The sequence below is a fragment of the Rhinatrema bivittatum genome, chromosome 1 (assembly GCF_901001135.1).
Source record: "Rhinatrema bivittatum chromosome 1, aRhiBiv1.1, whole genome shotgun sequence".
NCBI lineage: Eukaryota > Metazoa > Chordata > Amphibia > Gymnophiona > Rhinatrematidae > Rhinatrema > Rhinatrema bivittatum.
This window is the reverse complement of record NC_042615.1, coordinates 739668986-739687421: the sequence shown is the minus strand read 5'-3', so window position 1 is coordinate 739687421 and position 18436 is coordinate 739668986. Positions and strand designations below refer to the sequence as shown.

At 43.5% G+C, this 18436-nt stretch overlaps 1 protein-coding gene across 7 annotated transcripts in view; it reads right to left on the bottom strand.

The window, feature by feature from the left end:
- Positions 1 to 18436, bottom strand: part of HMGCS1 (3-hydroxy-3-methylglutaryl-CoA synthase 1) — a 92669-nt gene that overhangs the window by 46915 nt on the left and 27318 nt on the right. For 4 of the 7 annotated variants that reach the window (XM_029577890.1, XM_029577851.1, XM_029577872.1 and 1 more), the window contains exons 2-4: positions 10368 to 10825; positions 844 to 969; positions 513 to 677 (exon numbers count right to left, since the gene is read on the bottom strand). In XM_029577890.1, coding sequence (XP_029433750.1) covers positions 513 to 677; positions 844 to 969; positions 10368 to 10815 — 739 coding nt within the window. In that variant the 5' untranslated portion in view covers positions 10816 to 10825. Of the gene's footprint in view, positions 1 to 512; positions 678 to 843; positions 970 to 10367; positions 10826 to 11557; positions 11695 to 11784; positions 11923 to 18436 lie in introns of those variants that run through there. The other 3 variants (XM_029577861.1, XM_029577899.1, XM_029577881.1) reach the window with 3 other exon arrangements.

Here is an 18436-nt window from a genome sequence, read left to right as displayed (position 1 = left end):
TCGTAGTACTCCTTTCCAGATCATTAAATACATTGAAAAGCACGGGCTGAAAGACCAGTACAACATCAAGTAACTGTAAAAGATCTAAACTCCCTAAGCACATATGAAAGATGCAGCTTCTGTGGTAAAAGCATAGAAGGCAATTAGAGTAAAACGTATCACTGCAACCAGATGGCAAAAAAAAAAAAAAAAAAAAAAGTAAAATAAAATCCCACCAGATGCAAATCAGAGCTCTACTTCCGAACAAGTTAGAAACAGAAAGGTTACGTCTAGTTCTTGCCAACTGCAAAATGCCTTTAAATATATTCCTGTACTTCTAGATGATTAGGAGCACACACGGCAGCATGAAGGTGGTCCATCAAGTACATTTTAAGTTTATTACATGAATGTACTAATGTTGGTTTTTTTCAAACGTACATTAAAGAGCTGAAGAGGGCATTCATATAAGAACATGGTGCCAGATTCATTTTTTTTTTAACAGATGTTCTTATATCAAAAAAGATTTAACATACCTTTTTGCCACTGAGCATGGATTTTGTTGCGATAAATGGAATAGCAGCGATCTAATGCACTGAGGTAGCACTGTATAGACAGTTTCCCATCAACAACAGGATATTCGGAAGCCATGTTAGGCTTGTAAAAGTCATAGGCATGCTGCATGTGTGTGCCACGTAGTCCTAGAAATAAAGAAAATAGGGCATGAAGACGCTAGCACGTCATAAAACCATCCTATTTTATTTTCATGAGATCAACAAAGCAACAACTGTTATAAATTAGACAAGCACAGTCAATCCTCTCATTTTTAAAACGTTCTTGGCTATGTAACTATAGTTTGAAACTAACCTCTATCAAATATTAACGTTGCATTTGGACCAACTAACATAGCCACAGCACCAGCTCCACCTGTTGGTCGTGCGCTACCAGAAGCGTATACAGCTATATCTCCAGCAACGACTAGGGCATACCGTCCTGTAAAACAGAAGAATTAACAAAAAAAAAAGAGAGAGATTACAAGTTTCAGCGTAAGTATTTCTTCCAGTTTCGTTTCTGCTTTCCCTTTCTTGGGGGGGGGCTGGCCAATTTTCTGCTTCCTGAGGGATGATATACTGATGTGCATTAAAGAGGCGAGGGATCTTGGGATAATCATAATCAGATGATCAAAGTTGCAAAACAGTGCGATAAGGCACTGGCCAAAGCCAAAGAAATGCTAGGGTGCATAGCGAGAGGTATAACCAGAAATAACAAACAAGCCCCTTCCAACATAAAGCAATAATGCCTTTGTGCAAATCAATGGTGGGATCTCATCTGGAACAGTGTTTCCAGTTCTGGAGGCTGTATCTTCATAAGGAAGCAACACAGAGGAGGGCTACCAAAGCAGTAAAGAGCATGGCCCAGAAGCCTTACAGACTTTAAAGGGGAGAGATGAGCAGGACACCTGAAAGAGAGAAATAATTCACAAGAGACCAGTCTGAGGCTGAAAAAGGATATACACGAGAACAGTGGTGTGCAAACTACAGCCTGTGGGTCAAATCCAGCCCTTAGTTTTTAATGTGGCCCACCTATTGCCTGGACACTCTCCATTATGTGCAGCCTGCCGATACTCTGACCTGCCTGCCTGCCATCAAAGGCTAAGTTATTGTCCATAATGAGGCTTAAGCAGGGAGATCAGAACAAAGGTGCGTTTTAAGGCAAGGAGAGGCCCCATTCGTTGGCGCGCTGGCAGGGTTTCCACCCCGCCACCAGTGAGGAGAGGCCTGGTGCGTCTGCATTGGCGGGATTTCCACTCCCTGCCAGCAAGGAGGCAGCCCAGTTGTCAGTGTGCAAACAGACACCTGGCGCGTCTGCGCTAGCGGAGTTTCTCCGCCCCATCAGCAAAGAGAGGCTCTGTGCTGCTGTGAAGAGTGGTGAGTAATAGGGAGGTAAGGAAGGGACAGAGGGAAGGGAAAGTGGTGAGGTTGGTGAGCAAGTGAAATGGAAGAGACATGAATGAGTGAAAAGGAGAGGATGAGTGACAGAAGGAGGCGGTGTCAGGGAAGGGAATGAGTAGGTAGTTGGGAGGGAGGGGCTAATGAATGAGTGAGAATGAAAGGGAGGAATGAGAGAGGAGGGAAATGAAGGGAGTGAGTGGGAGGGAGTTACGGGTATGACAGAGGGAAGAGTAATAAAACAAGGAAAAAGTGAGTGGAAGTGAGGGGTGAGTGACAGAAGGAACAAGGATGAATGACTGAAGGTGAGAGGGAAGGGAAAAGGAGGAAGTAGAAGAGAGGAGTGAGAAGAAAGAATAGAAGAGTGCATGATTGTATGTGTATGAGAGAGAAAAAAAAAAGGAGGAAGTTTGTGTGTACCCTCCTCTCCTTCCCCCTACTAATCCAAGCCTACAATCTCAGGGTGAATGGAAAGGAAACGTTTCCAGGTATGGAGGAGGGGGGGGGGGATTTTATCCTCCTTATTAATTTTAATTATTGGGTGTTTGATATGTCTGCTGATTTGGGGGAAAATGTTTAAAGTAAAGTTTTTTTAAAATCCTTATTCTTAATTGTTAGGTGGTGCTCTATTTGTCATCTGTTTTGAAATTTGCTTTTTATTAGTGTGGCTTCCTCACTGTTGTGATTGATTTATATTTCTTGACTTCCTTTGAAGTATGAAGATATTTCTGTGTTTGATTTATTGCACTTCATATGAGTCTGGCTTTTAGTGGTTTCCAGTCTAGCTTTTTGTCTGCAGCTATTTATACTTACTTATGGCCTGCATTCGTAACAGCTGGGAAAACACCTTGTACCTATTGGGTTGAAGGATTTGCTGATTTTGGTAGAGGTTGGGATCCACAATTGAAGGGGCTCCTTGGGTGCTAAAAATGATGGCACTTAAGCCTGCTGGACATCGCCAACTATCCCATGACTTTTTACTTTTCCTAGAAGCCTCTCATGAGGAACTTTGTCAAACGCCTTCTGAAAATCCAAGTATACTACGGTATATCTACCGGTTCACCTTTATCCACATGTTTATTAACTCCTTCAAAAAAGTGAAGCAGATTTGTGAGGCAAGACTTGCCCTGGGTAAAGCCATGCTGACTTTGTTCCATTAAACCATGTCTTTCTATATGTTCTGTGATTTTGATGTTTAGAACACTTTCCACTATTTTTCCTGGCACTGAAGTCAGGCTAACCGGTCTGTAGTTTCCCGGATCGCCCCTGGAGCCCTTTTTAAATATTGGGGTTACATTTACTATCCTCCAGTCTTCAGGTACAATGGATGATTTTAATGATAAGTTACAAATTTTTACTAATAGGTCTGAAATTTCATTTTTTAGTTCCTTCAGAACTCTGGGGTGTATACCATCCGGTCCAGGTGATTTACTACTCTTCAGTTTGTCAATCAGGCCTACCACATCTTCCAGGTTCACCGTGATTTGACTCAGTCCATCTGAATCATTACCCATGAAAACCTTCTCCATTACGGGTACCTCCCCAACATCCTCTTCAGTAAACACCGAAGCAAAGAAATCATTTAATCTTTCCGCGATGGCCTTATCTTCTCTAAGTGCCCCTTTGACCCCTCGATCATCTAACGGTCCAACTGACTCCCTCACAGGCTTTCTGCTTCGGATATATTTTAAAAAGTCTTTACTGTGAGTTTTTGCCTCTACAGCCAACTTCTTTTCAAACTCTCTCTTAGCCTGTCTTATCAATGTCTTACATCTAACTTGCCAATGTCTATGCTTTATCCTATTTTCTTCTGTTGGATCCTTCTTCCAACTTTTGAATGAAGATCTTTTGGCTAAAATAGCTTCTTTCACCTCCCCTTTTAACCATGCCGGTAATCGTTTTGCCTTCTTTCCACCTTTCTTAATGTGTGGAATACATCTGGACTGTGCTTCTAGAATGGTATTTTTTTAACAATGACCACGCCTCTTGGACATTTTCTACTTCTAATGTACCCCCCAGCAAAAAAAAAAAAAAAAAAAGAAGTTTGTGTGTACCCTCCTCTCCTTCCCCCTACTAATCCAAGCCTACAAACTCAGGGTGACTGGAAAGGAAACGTTTCCAGGTATGGAGGGGGGGGGGGGGGGGGATTTTATCCTCCTTATTAATTTTAATTATTGGGTGTTTGATATGTCTGCTGATTTGGGGGAAAATGTTTAAAGTAAAGTTTTTTTTAAATCCTTATTCTTAATTGTTAGGTGGTGCTCTATTTGTCATCTGTTTTGAAATTTGCTTTTTATTAGTGTGGCTTCCTCACTGTTGTGATTGATTTATATTTCTTGACTTCCTTTGACGTATGAAGATATTTCTGTGTTTGATTTATTGCACTTCATATGAGTCTGGCTTTTAGTGGTTTCCAGTCTAGCTTTTTGTCTGCAGCTATTTATACTTACTTATGGCCTGCATTCGTAACAGCTGGGAAAACACCTTGTACCTATTGGGTTGAAGGATTTGCTGATTTTGGTGGAGGCTGGGATCCACAATTAAAGGGGCTCCTTGGGTGCTAAAAATGATGTCACTTAAGCCTGCTGGATACTGAAATGCCTGTAGCAAGTGGGGGAAATTTGATTGCTGCGTCGAGCACCCACCCCACCCTACCAGGCTTCATCCTCTAGCCCTCATTGCAATAACTTCTAATGTACCCCCCAGCAAAAAAAAAAAAAAAGAAAGAAGTTTGCCCATCCCTGCACAAGAAAATAATTCACAAAAAAGGGTGGTGGATACATGCACAGCTGCTGAGTGGGAGGCAAAAACCATATGGGGGTTTAACACATCATGGACTGCAGGAAAGTAAAGTAAAGGTAGTTTGTGGTAAACAAAAGGCAGGGAAGATGGGCAAATTCCATGTGCTATTTGGTCTTTACCTGCTGTCATATTCTGATTCAAAGGTTTGAATTTACAGTTTCCCAGAAGCAATACCCTCATGATGATTACATTCTCTCATATCTTACTGCAGACATGCTCCAGGGCAATCACTGCCTTCGGAGCATGTCTGGAGCAAACATAGCTGTACAAATTCTCAGAAATGTATTTTCAAATGACATCTAGAAGTCTAACCAGAATTAGTCCACATTTTAGAAACTTTCCTAGGAAGGAGAATCAAAGGCAATGAATGATTCTTACTAATTTTTTTTATTTTTAGCCCCTTCTAGTCATTAGAAAACAAGTGCTTCACCACATATATACAAACCTCATTCCCCCTTCTCTGAACCAGCACCTTCCCCTACCCTACGGATACTTAAATTCACTACTGTAGTCATAAAAACAGAACAAAAAATCCCACCAAACCCACAGAATTTGCTTTTTTTTTTTTTAAACTTCTATCAGCTCAAACCCCAGATTTAAGCATGAGATGAGGGAATAAAGGATTTTTTTTAAATAAAAGGAAAATTGCATTATACATGTTTATTAGAGATGCACATATGGTCAACAGCAGTGCTAGATGCATTTGCAACTGGTCCTATTGCTTACAAGTTTCAAACTTGGGCTAATTCAGCCATTTTTTCTTTCTGTATCCTGGTGGCAACAGTTATAGGACTGCAATTGGTTGTGACCTTTTAATCCTGTGAATAGGGTTGCCACAAGCTAATTTAGTGAAAGCTTCTATAATCTGAAAGTATTAGATTGGGCTGTGAATATTTATGCCATCTTCAGCTCTATTAAGAGCTATGAACTAAAAGAAATATCTCATGCAAGCCAGATGATGGCAATGAAATTCTGACCAAGGAAATAAAAGGCATTGTATCTAAATATCAGTCACTTTCAGAAAGTACAGCATTACAAGAGTGTTTTCTGGAACAATCCAAAAAGATAAATCTTTGACTGTGTATTTGCTTAACTGACAGTAAAGTTAGAAGTACAGCAGAGTTGCTCACGTGTAACGTGTTCTCCTAGGACAGCAGGATATTAGTCCTCATACAAGGGTGACATCAGATGGAGCCCTGCACAGAAAACTTATGTCAAAGTTTCTGGAACTTTGACTAGGCACACTGAGTATGCCCAGCATGCCCTAATCCATGCGGCCAAACGGGGTCTCTCTTCAGTCTCGTAACTTAGAATCATGATAAAAATAAAACAAACTATAGGAGAAACCCAACTCCGCAGGGTGGCAGGCGGGTTTTGTGGAAACTAACATCCCGCTGTCCTAGAACACCTGTTACAGGTAAGCAACTCTGCTTTCTCCTAGGACAAGCAGGATGGTAGTAGTCACACATGGGTGAATCCCTAGCTACAGGCTACTCCCCAACACAAAAGGGGACGAACAAGCATCAACCAGGTGCCAATGGGCACAACCACCACAGTGATGTTGGTTAACAGCCTAGGTAGGGAAAGTTGGGTTCTACATCTCAAACAGGTTCCGGAGGACCGAGGCAGAACGGTAGAGAGAAGGAGGGGGGGGGGGGGGGATGGAAGAGACTGTATTCAGCCCTGCCTGCAAGCCCCTAGACACTCCTCCCACCAGTATCACTGCAATTAGTTTTTTTTTTGTTTTTTTTTAAACAGCAAGCTTGATCCAGCCTAGAAAACACCAAGAAAGAAAAAAGAAGGAAAGATAGCCTTCAAGAAGGGGAAGCTCCAGGTTCCCCTACTCTCATCTGCTGGAGTCAGAGATATACTGAGCTCCTGTAGAGGGTGCACACGTACTTATGCCAGCACCCTCCGAAGCCTTGTCTGACTCCATCTGCTGGACGGGGGACATAACCCACTGTCTGGACTGATCCTGGTACGTACAGGGACCAGCAATTCCCAACCTATTCCTATCAAAAGAAATGAAAAGTTGGGTAGACTGTCTATGGGCTTCTGTCCGCTCCAGGTAGAAGGCTAAGGTTCTCTTGCAATCCAAACTGTGCAGTGCTCATTCACCTTTGTGCGAATGGGGCCTGGGAAAGAATGTTGGCAGGACGATTTACTGATTAAGATGGAAATCCTTCACCACCTTAGGCAGGAACTTAAGAGTGCATATGCAAGACTACCCTGTCATGATAAAACTTGATATAAGGTGGATAAGTCATTAAGGACTGGAGCTTGCTGACCCTGCACACTGAAGTGACCGCCACTAAAAATATGACCTTCCAGGTCAGGTACTTCAGGTCACAGGTGCCCATCAGCTCAAAAGGAGGAGTTTTCATCAGCTGAGCGAGCACCACGTTGAAGTCCCAAGATACAGTGGGAAGCCTTAGGAGAAGCTTCAATTGAAGCAGACCCCCTATGAAGCGTACAACTATGGGCTGTACAGAGATGGGCGCACCATCTACACCTTTGTGGTATGCTCCAATAGCACTCAAGTGAACCCTAATAGAGTTGGCTTTTAAGACAGCCTCTGATAGGTGCAGATGGTAGTCAAGCTATTTGTATGTGGAGCAGGAGAAAGGATCTAGGTTTGCTCACACCACACAGAAAACTTCCTCCACATTAGTCCGTAGGATATCCTAGTGGAAGGTTTTCGAGAAGCTACCAGGACCCAAGACACATATTCAGAAAGATCAAGCGGCTGCAGGATCAGCTTCTCAACATGCAGGCTGTGAATGACAGGGCCTGGAGGTTGGGGTGCCACAGCCTTCCCTGATCTTGAGTGATGAGATCTGGGGAAGTCCCCAGACTGATCGGTTCCTAGAAAGACAACTCCCATAGGAATGGGAACCAGACCTGTCTTGGTTAATGGGGGGCTATGAGGATTATGGTCCCCCGGTCCTCTCAGACCTTCAGGAGATTCTTTGTGACCAGAGGGAGAGGAGGATATGCATACAGAAGACCCTTTTCAAAATGGCTCACCTTCTGGGATTTGAATTTAGGGGCCGGAGGATAGTATTTCCTCTGGTGGCAGAAAGACTTCCTCGGGCTGTACCTCGCCAACCTCTTGGATGAAGAGGGTGCGTCTGTAGTGCTAGCAGAGAGTTGTTGGATGGTCGCATAGTGATCCCACAACTCGGCCACCGCATCCCTCACCTTACCTCTGAAGAGATTCTCTCCTGTACATGGCAGGTCAGCGAGTCTTTCCTGTATCTCCAGTTGGAGATTCAAGGCCTGCAGCCATGCCATTCTGCGGGCACTGATTCCCGCTGTAGACTCTCGCTGCCATCTCGAAAACATTGTAGGTGGCACGCACCTTATGTTTCCCACACTCCAGGCCCTGACGCACAAGCGACAGGAAGGTGTCTTGCTGCTGTTGAGGTAGCTGCTCGGCTGCCTCCTACACCTGCTTCCAGAGGTTGCAAGAGTACTGGCTCATGTAGAGCTGGTAGGCTGCAATGTGGGCATTGAGCATATAGCCTCCTGAAAAACCTTCCACCCAAGGGCGTCCAGCAATCTTTCCCTGGAAGCGCTGAGGCATGGGTCCGAGAATGCTTGGCCTTCTTGAGAGCGGATTCGACCACTACTGATTGGTATGCCAGCTAGCACTTGTTGAATCTGGTAGCCTGTTGGATGAGGTAAACTATGTCTGCCTTCCTGTCAACAGGAGGAACTGTAGGGGATGCTACCAAATCCTCAACAGCAACTCCTTAAAGATCTCATGCACTGGGACCGCCACGATCTCTTTAGGAGTCCTCCTCTGTCATTAACTGAAACTGGATGGCTTCTGCCATTGCCGCACAAAGCCTGTGAAGGTTAGGTCCTCAGAGAGAGACCTCCTTCGCTTCTCTGGAGGAGAAGGCTCTGAGGGGAGACCCTCCAAGTCCTTTGAGGAGGATTTGTGGTGTCATCCCACCACTATAATCCATAGGGAATGGGGCCCTAGGTGCTCAACCTTCATCCAGGGGTCTAGGCACCGATGGCACTGGTGCCAGACCTGGCAAAGCTGGATGGGGGACTACAGGCCGCAGGCTTCCACCTCGGAGCTACCGTGCTAACTGCCACATCAGTTGTGGGAGGCATTGGTGCCCCGCCAAGCATCGATAGTACCCCGGGAACTGGCACCAGCTGGGTCATGAACACCCCAATGAGTACATTGAGATTCTCCAGCAGAGAGAATCCAGACAACAATACAGTCTGTACTACTGGCTCAATGCCTCAGCTGGAATCGGTGCTCCAACTCCTCCGCGAAAATTGCCAATGCCAACACGGACTGGGAGGTAGGAGGTTGGGCCAAATCTTCCTCAGAATCTAGAGGTGGATCAGTGAGGGACACCTGGACCGGTGGAGAAAGCCTGGGAAGGCTCCACCCAGCATCGATAGAGGATAGACACTCCTCACTGTGAGGTCATTTCCGGGGCATCGCAGCAAGAGCCGGCGCCAACCCGAGCCTGGCAGATGCATCAAGGTCGACTGGTGCCGATGCTTGCTTGGCTTCCCTCTGTGCAAAGGTGAAAGACTGTGAACCCGATGTCCTTGACCTGGAAGAGACCGACGGGGCTGGTCCCTGGCGCCTCTATCCGCTGACAGCATCGACGGAGCGCATGGCCCCGCCAATGTAGATGGTTCGGTGTGTCTCCATGGTCCTTTGGCGTTGATGCCACTGATGCCGAAGCCAACGGCTCAGACTTCCATGCCCCGAAAAGCTTCTCCATTTTGTCGAGGTGAGCACAATGTCCTTTAGAAGTCATTTGGTCACACATGCAGCATCCTCCCGATCGTCATACAATGCAGGTAGGAGGATGCTCACCTTGTGAGGGTCCATGAAGGAAATGGTCCTCTGGCACTGGGGGCACAGAAGGAAATCTGAGGAGGCCATGGCAAAGTGAACTAAAGGGGTGAAAAACTACAGCAAAGGCAGTGGGCGACTGAAGCCAGTGGGCACCGAAGCACCACTGCCATGGGGGAATGAATCGAAAGAAAAAAAAAACCAAAAAACAAACTTACCAAACCAATGAAAACCCTACCTGTAAGCAAGGGGGAACCGAGAGGGACCCATGAGCAGGAAAAAAACCACAATACACAATGACAAAATGGTGAAAGTGTTCCAAAATGTTACAAGATTAACATGAGCACTGATACCGCAATGCAATAGCTCTGCAGAAAAAAGGGAGCCTGAAGAGGGACCCCCGCTTGGCTGCATGGATTAAGGCATGCTCAGTGAACCAAGACAAAGTTCCAGAAATTTTGACTTCAGTTTTCCCTGCTGGGCTCCATCCGATGTCACCCATATGTGAGGACTACCAGGAGAAAGTGAAGTTGCACTAGCAGAGAAGAAATGACGACTATGCTCAGAGGTAGAGTCACACCCCAGTATCAGCAGTGTCTGTGCACTCTATTACATAAAATTTCTGCATGCACATAGACCTTCAAACTAAAATCAGCTGAACACCACACTATTCATTTCTACATGTCAAAATTTTCTTGTCGGGGAGATGATGGTTAATTCAAAGAGTAAGAGTACAAAAATATACTTGTTTCAGCAAGCTGCTTCTTTTCACATTTCACTATAAAAGAAAAAGGAAAAAGAGTTACCATCCCAAGAGCTGGATTCAACCCAGTTAACAGCGTTAAAAAGAGCAGCAGTGCCTCCGTAACACGCATTGGTTGTATCGATTCCCTCCACATCTGTATTTCCAGACTCTTCGAAGAGCTGCATTAAGACTGACTTTACAGATTTTGATTTGTCAATGATGGTCTCAGTGCCAACCTCTAACCTCCCAATACAGTTATAGGAGAGTCCATTTCTCTCTATTAGTCTCTGGACAACAGTTAGGCACAGGGAATTGATATCTTCTCTGTCTGTGCAGAAGCCCATCTTCGACTGACCCAAACCAATGGTATATTTCCCAGCATCCACACCATCAAATTTCTCAAGCTCTGCTTGGTCAACATACTGTGATGGAAAGTAAACCTCCAGAGCAACAATTCCAACATCTTTAGGCCAGCTGGCTTCACAATTCACAGGTAAGGATCCAGGCATGGTGGAACAGCTTTAAAAATGAAAAAAAAGAGGAGACAATTAGCTATTTTGCAAAAATTGTCAGATCTGATAGATGCATGCACAGTCTTAAAAGAAATCTGTATAGTATGCATTTTTTCAGAGCAAGTTAAAAGGACTCACCCTGTGCCAACAAACTGTTACATCATAAAGCAATTTTTAAAAACCCTTTATGAAATTATCTTTAGATTCCCCTGAACCCCTGGGAGCAATCATGGCTGGAACAATGTCAAACTGCCTCACACACAACTGGAGCTGACTGCCCACACTTCAAGAGCTGTCATTTGTAATAGATCTATCCTGAAACTGGGATGTGAAAATTGTCACTCTTGCTGACAAATCTATGGGCAGGGTCAAGCTGAGTGGCTGGAAAGAGTAGGGTGGGATGACAAAAGAACTTCAAAAACATGATTAACTGTAATATGAGGCTAAAGAGTACATAGATGTGCATCTTTTCTATATTTTAGCCAAATTCAATTACATAGTGAAGTTTATGTTCTCTAAAGTCATACCAAAATACATCTTTAAATACTCTGTATAAAAAGTATCTATAAATGTATTATGTGGCAAAAAAAAAAAAGTGAAATACTGTGATGCAAGTGTGCAACCTAAATTTTACTCTTAAGCTAAGCAGTCTTCACTGGGAAAGATTATCAAATCTTCAGCACAAGAAACTATAAGCACTGGAAAACTGAGTAAAAAATCACCAAATCCTTAATCTTACTGGGGACGCAGGCATTGTCTCAAATGTCAAAGTGGTGTGGTATCTATTGTTAACTGGATGGCAAAAGTCCACATCCAGAAAACCACCCCAATATGTTTTCTGTTTCAAGTCCACCTCTATGAGGCTGTAAGCTTCATGGAACAGGACCTGTCCACTGCCTCTGTAAAGCGCTGACTGAGCCGGTCGCCCGGGGCGCTGGGACTGCCGTCGGCATGGCTGCTTAGTACCTCTTTGTTTTCCGAGCTGCGTATGCACCTGGGCACAACCTCCCGCTCCCGTCGCAGTAGTCGCACCTCGGGAGCTAACGTCAGCAGCCAGAGACTAGGGGAGGAGACCAGCTTAGCAACCAGGCGAAAGGAAATGACGTTACCGCGGGCAGTCCCAGAAGTCGGAAGAAGGAAGTGTGCCAGCTGCACACAAAATCACTCCAGCAGCAGAAGAGATACAAGCTAACCTGCGCTGCATGGTTTGGCTTTCCACCAGCACAGCATCTAAAGACAGGATTATTTGCTGCTTTTCTTAAAAGGAAAAGTGCACCACAGCTGCTGTAACGGAATAATTTAGTTAAAAAATAAAATTTCGCTTATAAAGCCACTGCTTATATTTGTGGGGTGGATGAGTTTGATAAAGGGAGGGGAAATAAATCAGCTGAGTGGGCTCTTGAGAGGGAGACCAACCGAGGGGTTAATACTGAGGCAGACAAACAGACTGGCTGATATGGGGGGGGGGGGGGTGCACAGATTTGCAGTTTATCTTTCCTCAAATCTAACCTCACTTACAGGAACATCAATGCCCAGTACATGGGCTATGGAAGCTGGGTACACTTTAGCTGCATTGGAAGAGGGTGATTTTTAGATAATTTCTTCCTATTTGGTTTCCCTTGCATAGTGCTCAAATGCTGCTTCCCTTGCTGTTTTCTTGCATGCTTAGTTTCCATAGACAATTCTGAAGCAGTGAGATATCTTTCTGTTGAGGCTAAGATAGGGACACCAATTTAGTCGGACTCCCTCCCTACCTCCTTCCTTTAAGCTAGAACTCTATTGTGGTACAGTTAATAGTGACATCACAAGCTGATTTGTGGCTCTGTAATCACTATGTACAGGAACACTATGTACAGGTAACAAAGACTCAAGAGATTAACTCATGCTTATGTAGAGATCTGCAATGTACTATAATTCTGAGTTTCCCATTTGATAATTGTATGTGTCAGATCTGGCAATACTGGTTCGTAGTAGTGCCCACATTTTAAAACTGGGTTTTATAAGGTGCATTTTTCAAACAATGGGGCCGATGCAATACAGTGCGCTCAGCCGAGTGCACTGTATAACATGCACTCCGACGTGGGTTAAATAGGCGCTAATCCACCTCCTAATGCAATAGGGGTTATTAGCGTCTATTTAACCCGTGGACGCGGATGAATGTAATAGCGGTCATCACATGCAAATGCATGTGAATGAGCCTATTACTGATTCACTCCGCATGCAAAAAAATAATGTGCGTCTCAGATGCAAATTTTTTGCTCAGCTATTAATGCCTGCCTGGAGCAGGCGTTAATAGCTGAGCGCTGGTAAAAAGTACAGAAAAAGCAGAAAAAACTGCTTTTCTATACTTTTTTTTAAGTAAAAAAAACCAAACCCCTCGGCAGACCGTCGAGTTATGAAGACCAACGTCAGTAAACTCAGCATCAGTTTTCATAACCGGCCATCTGCCAGTAATGAAGATGGCCGCCAAACTCTGCATCCATTTTCATTACTGGCAGACGAGTTTACCGGCATCTGTCTTCATAACCAGCAGCCGCGGCAGGGTCGCGTAGCAACCCTAGTGCTTCCTTGCTAGCGCGATCCTCTAATTTGAGTACTGCATGGTGCCCCACTTGCGGGCGCCATGTGCACGTTAGGAAAGCGGGCGCTGAAAAGTCAGCACCCGCTTTCCGTGCTTTAAATTGCATTAGCCCCAATGACTCCCAAAAAACTTTCTGGTGCACAACAGAAGAAACAAAACGCTTAACAAAAACAAAAAGATACTGGTGCTATGATAAAATTATTGCAGATTTTTCAAGTAAGAGAAAGGAAAGTGAAAATGTTGAATTAGATTTACCAACTCAAGATTGTACTGATGCAGATTCTCTTTCAATTCATGATTTAGTTGATGATAAAGATAACTCAGAAGAAACTTCAAGTGGAATGCTGAAAGATGGAAAAAAGTCCAGATATGCTACTTATCAGTATTTTAGATCCTGCATTATGGAGTAACCTGCACCGTGCATCAGTTACTACCCCCCCCCCCCCCCCCTTACAAAAAACAAACAAAAAAAACACACTCATTGGTAGCTAGGTGAACTATTTTGGTCTTAGCATGAGTAACATAATAAATGACAGGGATAAATATATTCTACATTTTTTAAACCAATTGTTTTCTACTGGACCAAATGAAATTGAAAATATGGATTTTCCACAGGATGAAAATAAATGTAATATTTCTCACACATGCTGAAAATTTTGGGAAAATGATGAGAAGTTGCAAAGGCACTGGCTTATCTGTTCTAAATGTGCTCACAAAATGTTTTGCTTTTGCTATTAACTATTCCATGCTTGTGCAGATTACTGGATAAAATGATTGGAAACATGTTATGAAAAGTTCATCCAACCATTGATGGAAATACAATCAAGATTAAAATTGTGCACTGATGAAGAGTATCAGCATGTTATAAATCGAGAAGTGCACCATTAGTGAGTCATGTTACAGCATTTGGTATCTACAACATTTGTCGAGTCATATCCTGCCTTTGAGGCTCTAGTGACAAGTTGCTTTCAGAAAACAATGGAAATTTTCTAGGATTTGTGGATGTTCTTAGAATATATTATGATGTTATGCTTCTTTTTTTTTTGGAAGGGGTTAATAAACATGTGGATAAAGGTGAACCGGTAGATGTAGTGTATTTGGATGTTCAGAAGGCATTTGACAAAGTCTCATGAAAGGCTTCTAAGAAAACTAAAAAGTCATGGGATAGGAGGCGATGTCCTTTCATGGATTACAAACTGGTTAAAAGATAGGAGGAAACAGAGAGTAGGTTTAAATGGTCAATTTTCTCAGTGGAAAAGGGTAAATAGTGGAGTGCCTCAGGGATCTGTACTAGGACCCGTGTTTTTCAATATATTTATAAATGATCTGGAAAGGAATACGAGTGAGGTAATCAAATTTGCAGATAATACAAAATTGTTCAGAGTAGTTAAATCACAGGTGAATTGTGATAAATTGCAGAAGGACCTTGTGAGACTGAAAGATTGGGCATCCAAATGGCAGATGAAATTTAATGTGGACAAGTGCAAGGGAAAATAACCCATGCTGTAGTTACACGATGTTAGGTTCTATAGTAGGAGTTACCACCCAGGGAAATGAGTGAGGTGTCTTAGTGGATAATACTTTGAAATGGTCAGCTCAGTGTGCTGCCGCAGTCAAAAAAGCAAACAAACAAACAATGTTAGGAATTATTAGGAAGGGAATGGTGAATAAAACAGAAAATATGTCTCTGTATTGCTCCCTGGTGAGACCACACCTTCAGTACTGTGTACAATTCTGTCGCTGCATCTCAAAAAACATATAGTTGCAATGGAGAAGGTACAGAGAAGGGTGACCAAAATGATAAAGGGGATGGAACAGCTCCCCTATGAGAAAAGGCTAAAGAGGTTAGGGCTGTTCAGCTTGGAGAAGAGATGGCGGGGGGGGGGGGGGGCAATAAGATAGAGGTCCTTAAAATCATGAGAGGTCTAGAATGGGTTATTTACTCTTTCAGATAATAGAAGGACTAGTGGGTACTCCCTGAAGATAGCAAGTAGCACATTTAAAACTATTCAAGAGAAAATTATTTTTCACACAATGCACAATTAAGCAGTGGAATTTGGTGCCAGAGGATGTGGTTGGTGCAGTTATGTTTAAAAAAGGTTTGGATAAGTTCTTGGAAGAGAAGTCCATTAACTGCTATTAATCAACTGACTTAGAGAATAGCCACTGCTATTACTGGCATCAGTAGCATGGGATCTACTTAGTGTTTGGGTACTTGCAGCCTGGATTGGCCACTGTTGGAAACACGATGCTGGGCTTGATGGACCCTTAGTCTGATCCATTATGGCAATTTCTTATGTTCTTATATGTGTCCTTGGGAAAAAAAAAAAAAAAGTGTACTAATTACCACTGCTGCAAAAATATATAGAATTTACTAAATCTCTAATGGGAAGTAAAGCATTAGAGAACATACAAAAAATCAGTTAAGAAGAGCAAGATATTTATCTGTGACACTGGATGCACATCTGATATGTCACTCTGTAAAAAAAGAGTTTTGTGAGATTCATAGACATAGAAATGACAGCAGAAAAGAACCAATGGTCCATCCAGCCTGCCCAGCAAGCTCTTGGAAGTTTCTGCTGCACCATACAAGTAACCCCCATACTTATCAGTTTCCCATACCCTCAAAAGTCAGGGCCCTTCTTGCTTTCTGTTTAAGTGCAATTCTCTGTTAGCTCTCTGCTTCTATGGCAGAAGGTATGTTAGATTTGCATCAAGAGTTTCAGGTTTACTGGTTAAGGGTAGTAACAACCGCATCAGCAAGTTATGCCTATGTTTGTTTTTCCATACCGGGAAATTCAATATCCTTGTTGCTTGCTGTCTGAATCTAAATTCCCCTTTTCCCCCTGCCATTGAAGCAGACAGCAATGATGGTGTTTCATCAACAGTATGAAGGCTTTCTGGTTAAGGGTTCTAACCGCACACTAGCAAGTCACCCCCATGCACTCATTTCTTCATTTCCATCCTCTAGCCTTTAGGGATCCAGTGTTTATCCTACGCCCCTTTGAAATCTTTCACTGTTTTTGTCTTCAACAGCTCCTCCGGAAGGGCATTCCAGGCACCCACCACCCTTTCTGTGAAGAAATATTTCCTGACATTGGTTCTGAGTCTTCCTTCCTGGAGTTTTATTTTGTGTCCCCTAGTTTTAATGGTTTCTTTCCCACGGAAAAAGTTGTTGATTGTACATCATTAAAACCTCTCAGGTATCTTAAGGTCTGTATCATATCTCCCCTGCACCTCCTCTTATCCAGGGTATACATATTTAGGCCTTCAACCTCTTCTCATTTGATAGATACCACCCACCATTTTGGTTGCTCTTCTCTGGACCGCCTCCATCCTGTCTCTGTCCCTTTTGAGATACGGTCTCCAGAACAGAACAGTACTCCAGGTGAGGCCTCACCAAGGACCTGTATAAAGGGATCACGTTTTTTTTTTTCCACACAGTAGTTATTCCTCTCTATACAGCTCAGCATTCTTCTGGCTTTAGCTATCGCCTTGTCACATTGCTTCGCCATCTTCAGATCCCCAGACACTATTACCCCAGGATCACTCTCTTGCTCCATGCACAACAGCCCTTCACCCCCCAACACGTCTCATTCTCTCTACTCCCTTCGGCATGTCCACTCTGTTGCAGATCTTAGTATCATCTGCAAATAGACAAAAACAAAAAAAACCCTTTACCTTCTATCCCTTCCGCAGTGTCACTCACAAAGATACTGAACAGAAATCGGTCCCAACACCAAACCTTGTGGCACTCCATTTAACACCTCTCTATCAGAGTAGGTTCCACTTACCACCACATGCTGTCTTCTGTCCATAAACCAGTTTGTAATCCAGGCCACCACCTTGGCGCTCACTCCCAAGCTCATTTTATTCACAAGCCTCCTATGCGGTACTGTATCAAAAGCTTTGCTGAAATCCAAGTAGATCACATTGAGCGCTCTTCCTCAATCCAATTCTTTAGTTACTCAAATCAAAAAAATCATATTTGTCTGACAGGAGCTTACCCTAGTGAATTCATGTTGTCTTGGGTTCAGCAATCCTCCTGACTATAGATCGTTAATTATCCTTTCCTTCAGCAGTCTCCATTAGTTTACCCACCACTGAGGCAAGGCTAACCGGACTGTAGTTTCCGACCTCTTCTCTGCTACCACTCTTGTGGAGTGGGACCACCACTGTTCTTCTCCAATCACTCAGCACCACTTCTGTTTCCAGGGATCTATCAAACAGGTCACGCAGGAGACCCACCAGCACATCTCTGAGCTCCCTCAGTATCCTGGGATGAACCTCATCTGGCCTCGTCCACTTTCAGTTTTCTTAGCCCTTCCCATACATTATCTTCCGTAAACGGAGTTTCATCTACCCCATTTCCACCAATGGTCTTGTTAATCAGCAAAAGGTCTTTCTCAAGGGTCTTTAGTGAACATAAAACTGAAGTACTTGTTTAATATTTGTCTTTTCTTCATCTCTCTCCACACATTGATCATTGTCCCCTTTTAGTTTCACTATACCATTTTGGACCTTTCGCCAATGTTTCTCAAAAATGTTTTGGTCACCTCTCTTTACTTCTTTGGAAATATTTTCTGCTGCCTGAATTTTAGCTTTAATTTCCTTCTTTGTCTCCCTCAGTTTCATCAGATATCACCTGTGTTCTTCCTTTTGGGATCCTGTATATTTCTTGAAAGCTGTTCTTTTTGCTTTTATCAGCCACCTCCTTTGAGAACCAGATCGGTTTCTTATTTGTCACATATACATTTGTTGCTATAAGAACATAAGAAATTGCCATGATGGGTCAGACCAAGGGTCCATCAAGCCCAGCATCCTGTTTCCAACAGAGGCCAAACCAGGCCACAAGAACCTGGCAATTATCCAAACACTAAGATCCCATGCTACTGATGCAATCAATAGCAGTGGCTATTCCCCAAGTAAAAACTTGATTAATAGCCTTTAATGGACTTTTAGTTTGGCCCACTGTTGTTCCACCACTCCCATTTTCTCCCAGTCTTCTAGTTCTCCCTCCAGGTCCTTCCCCATTTC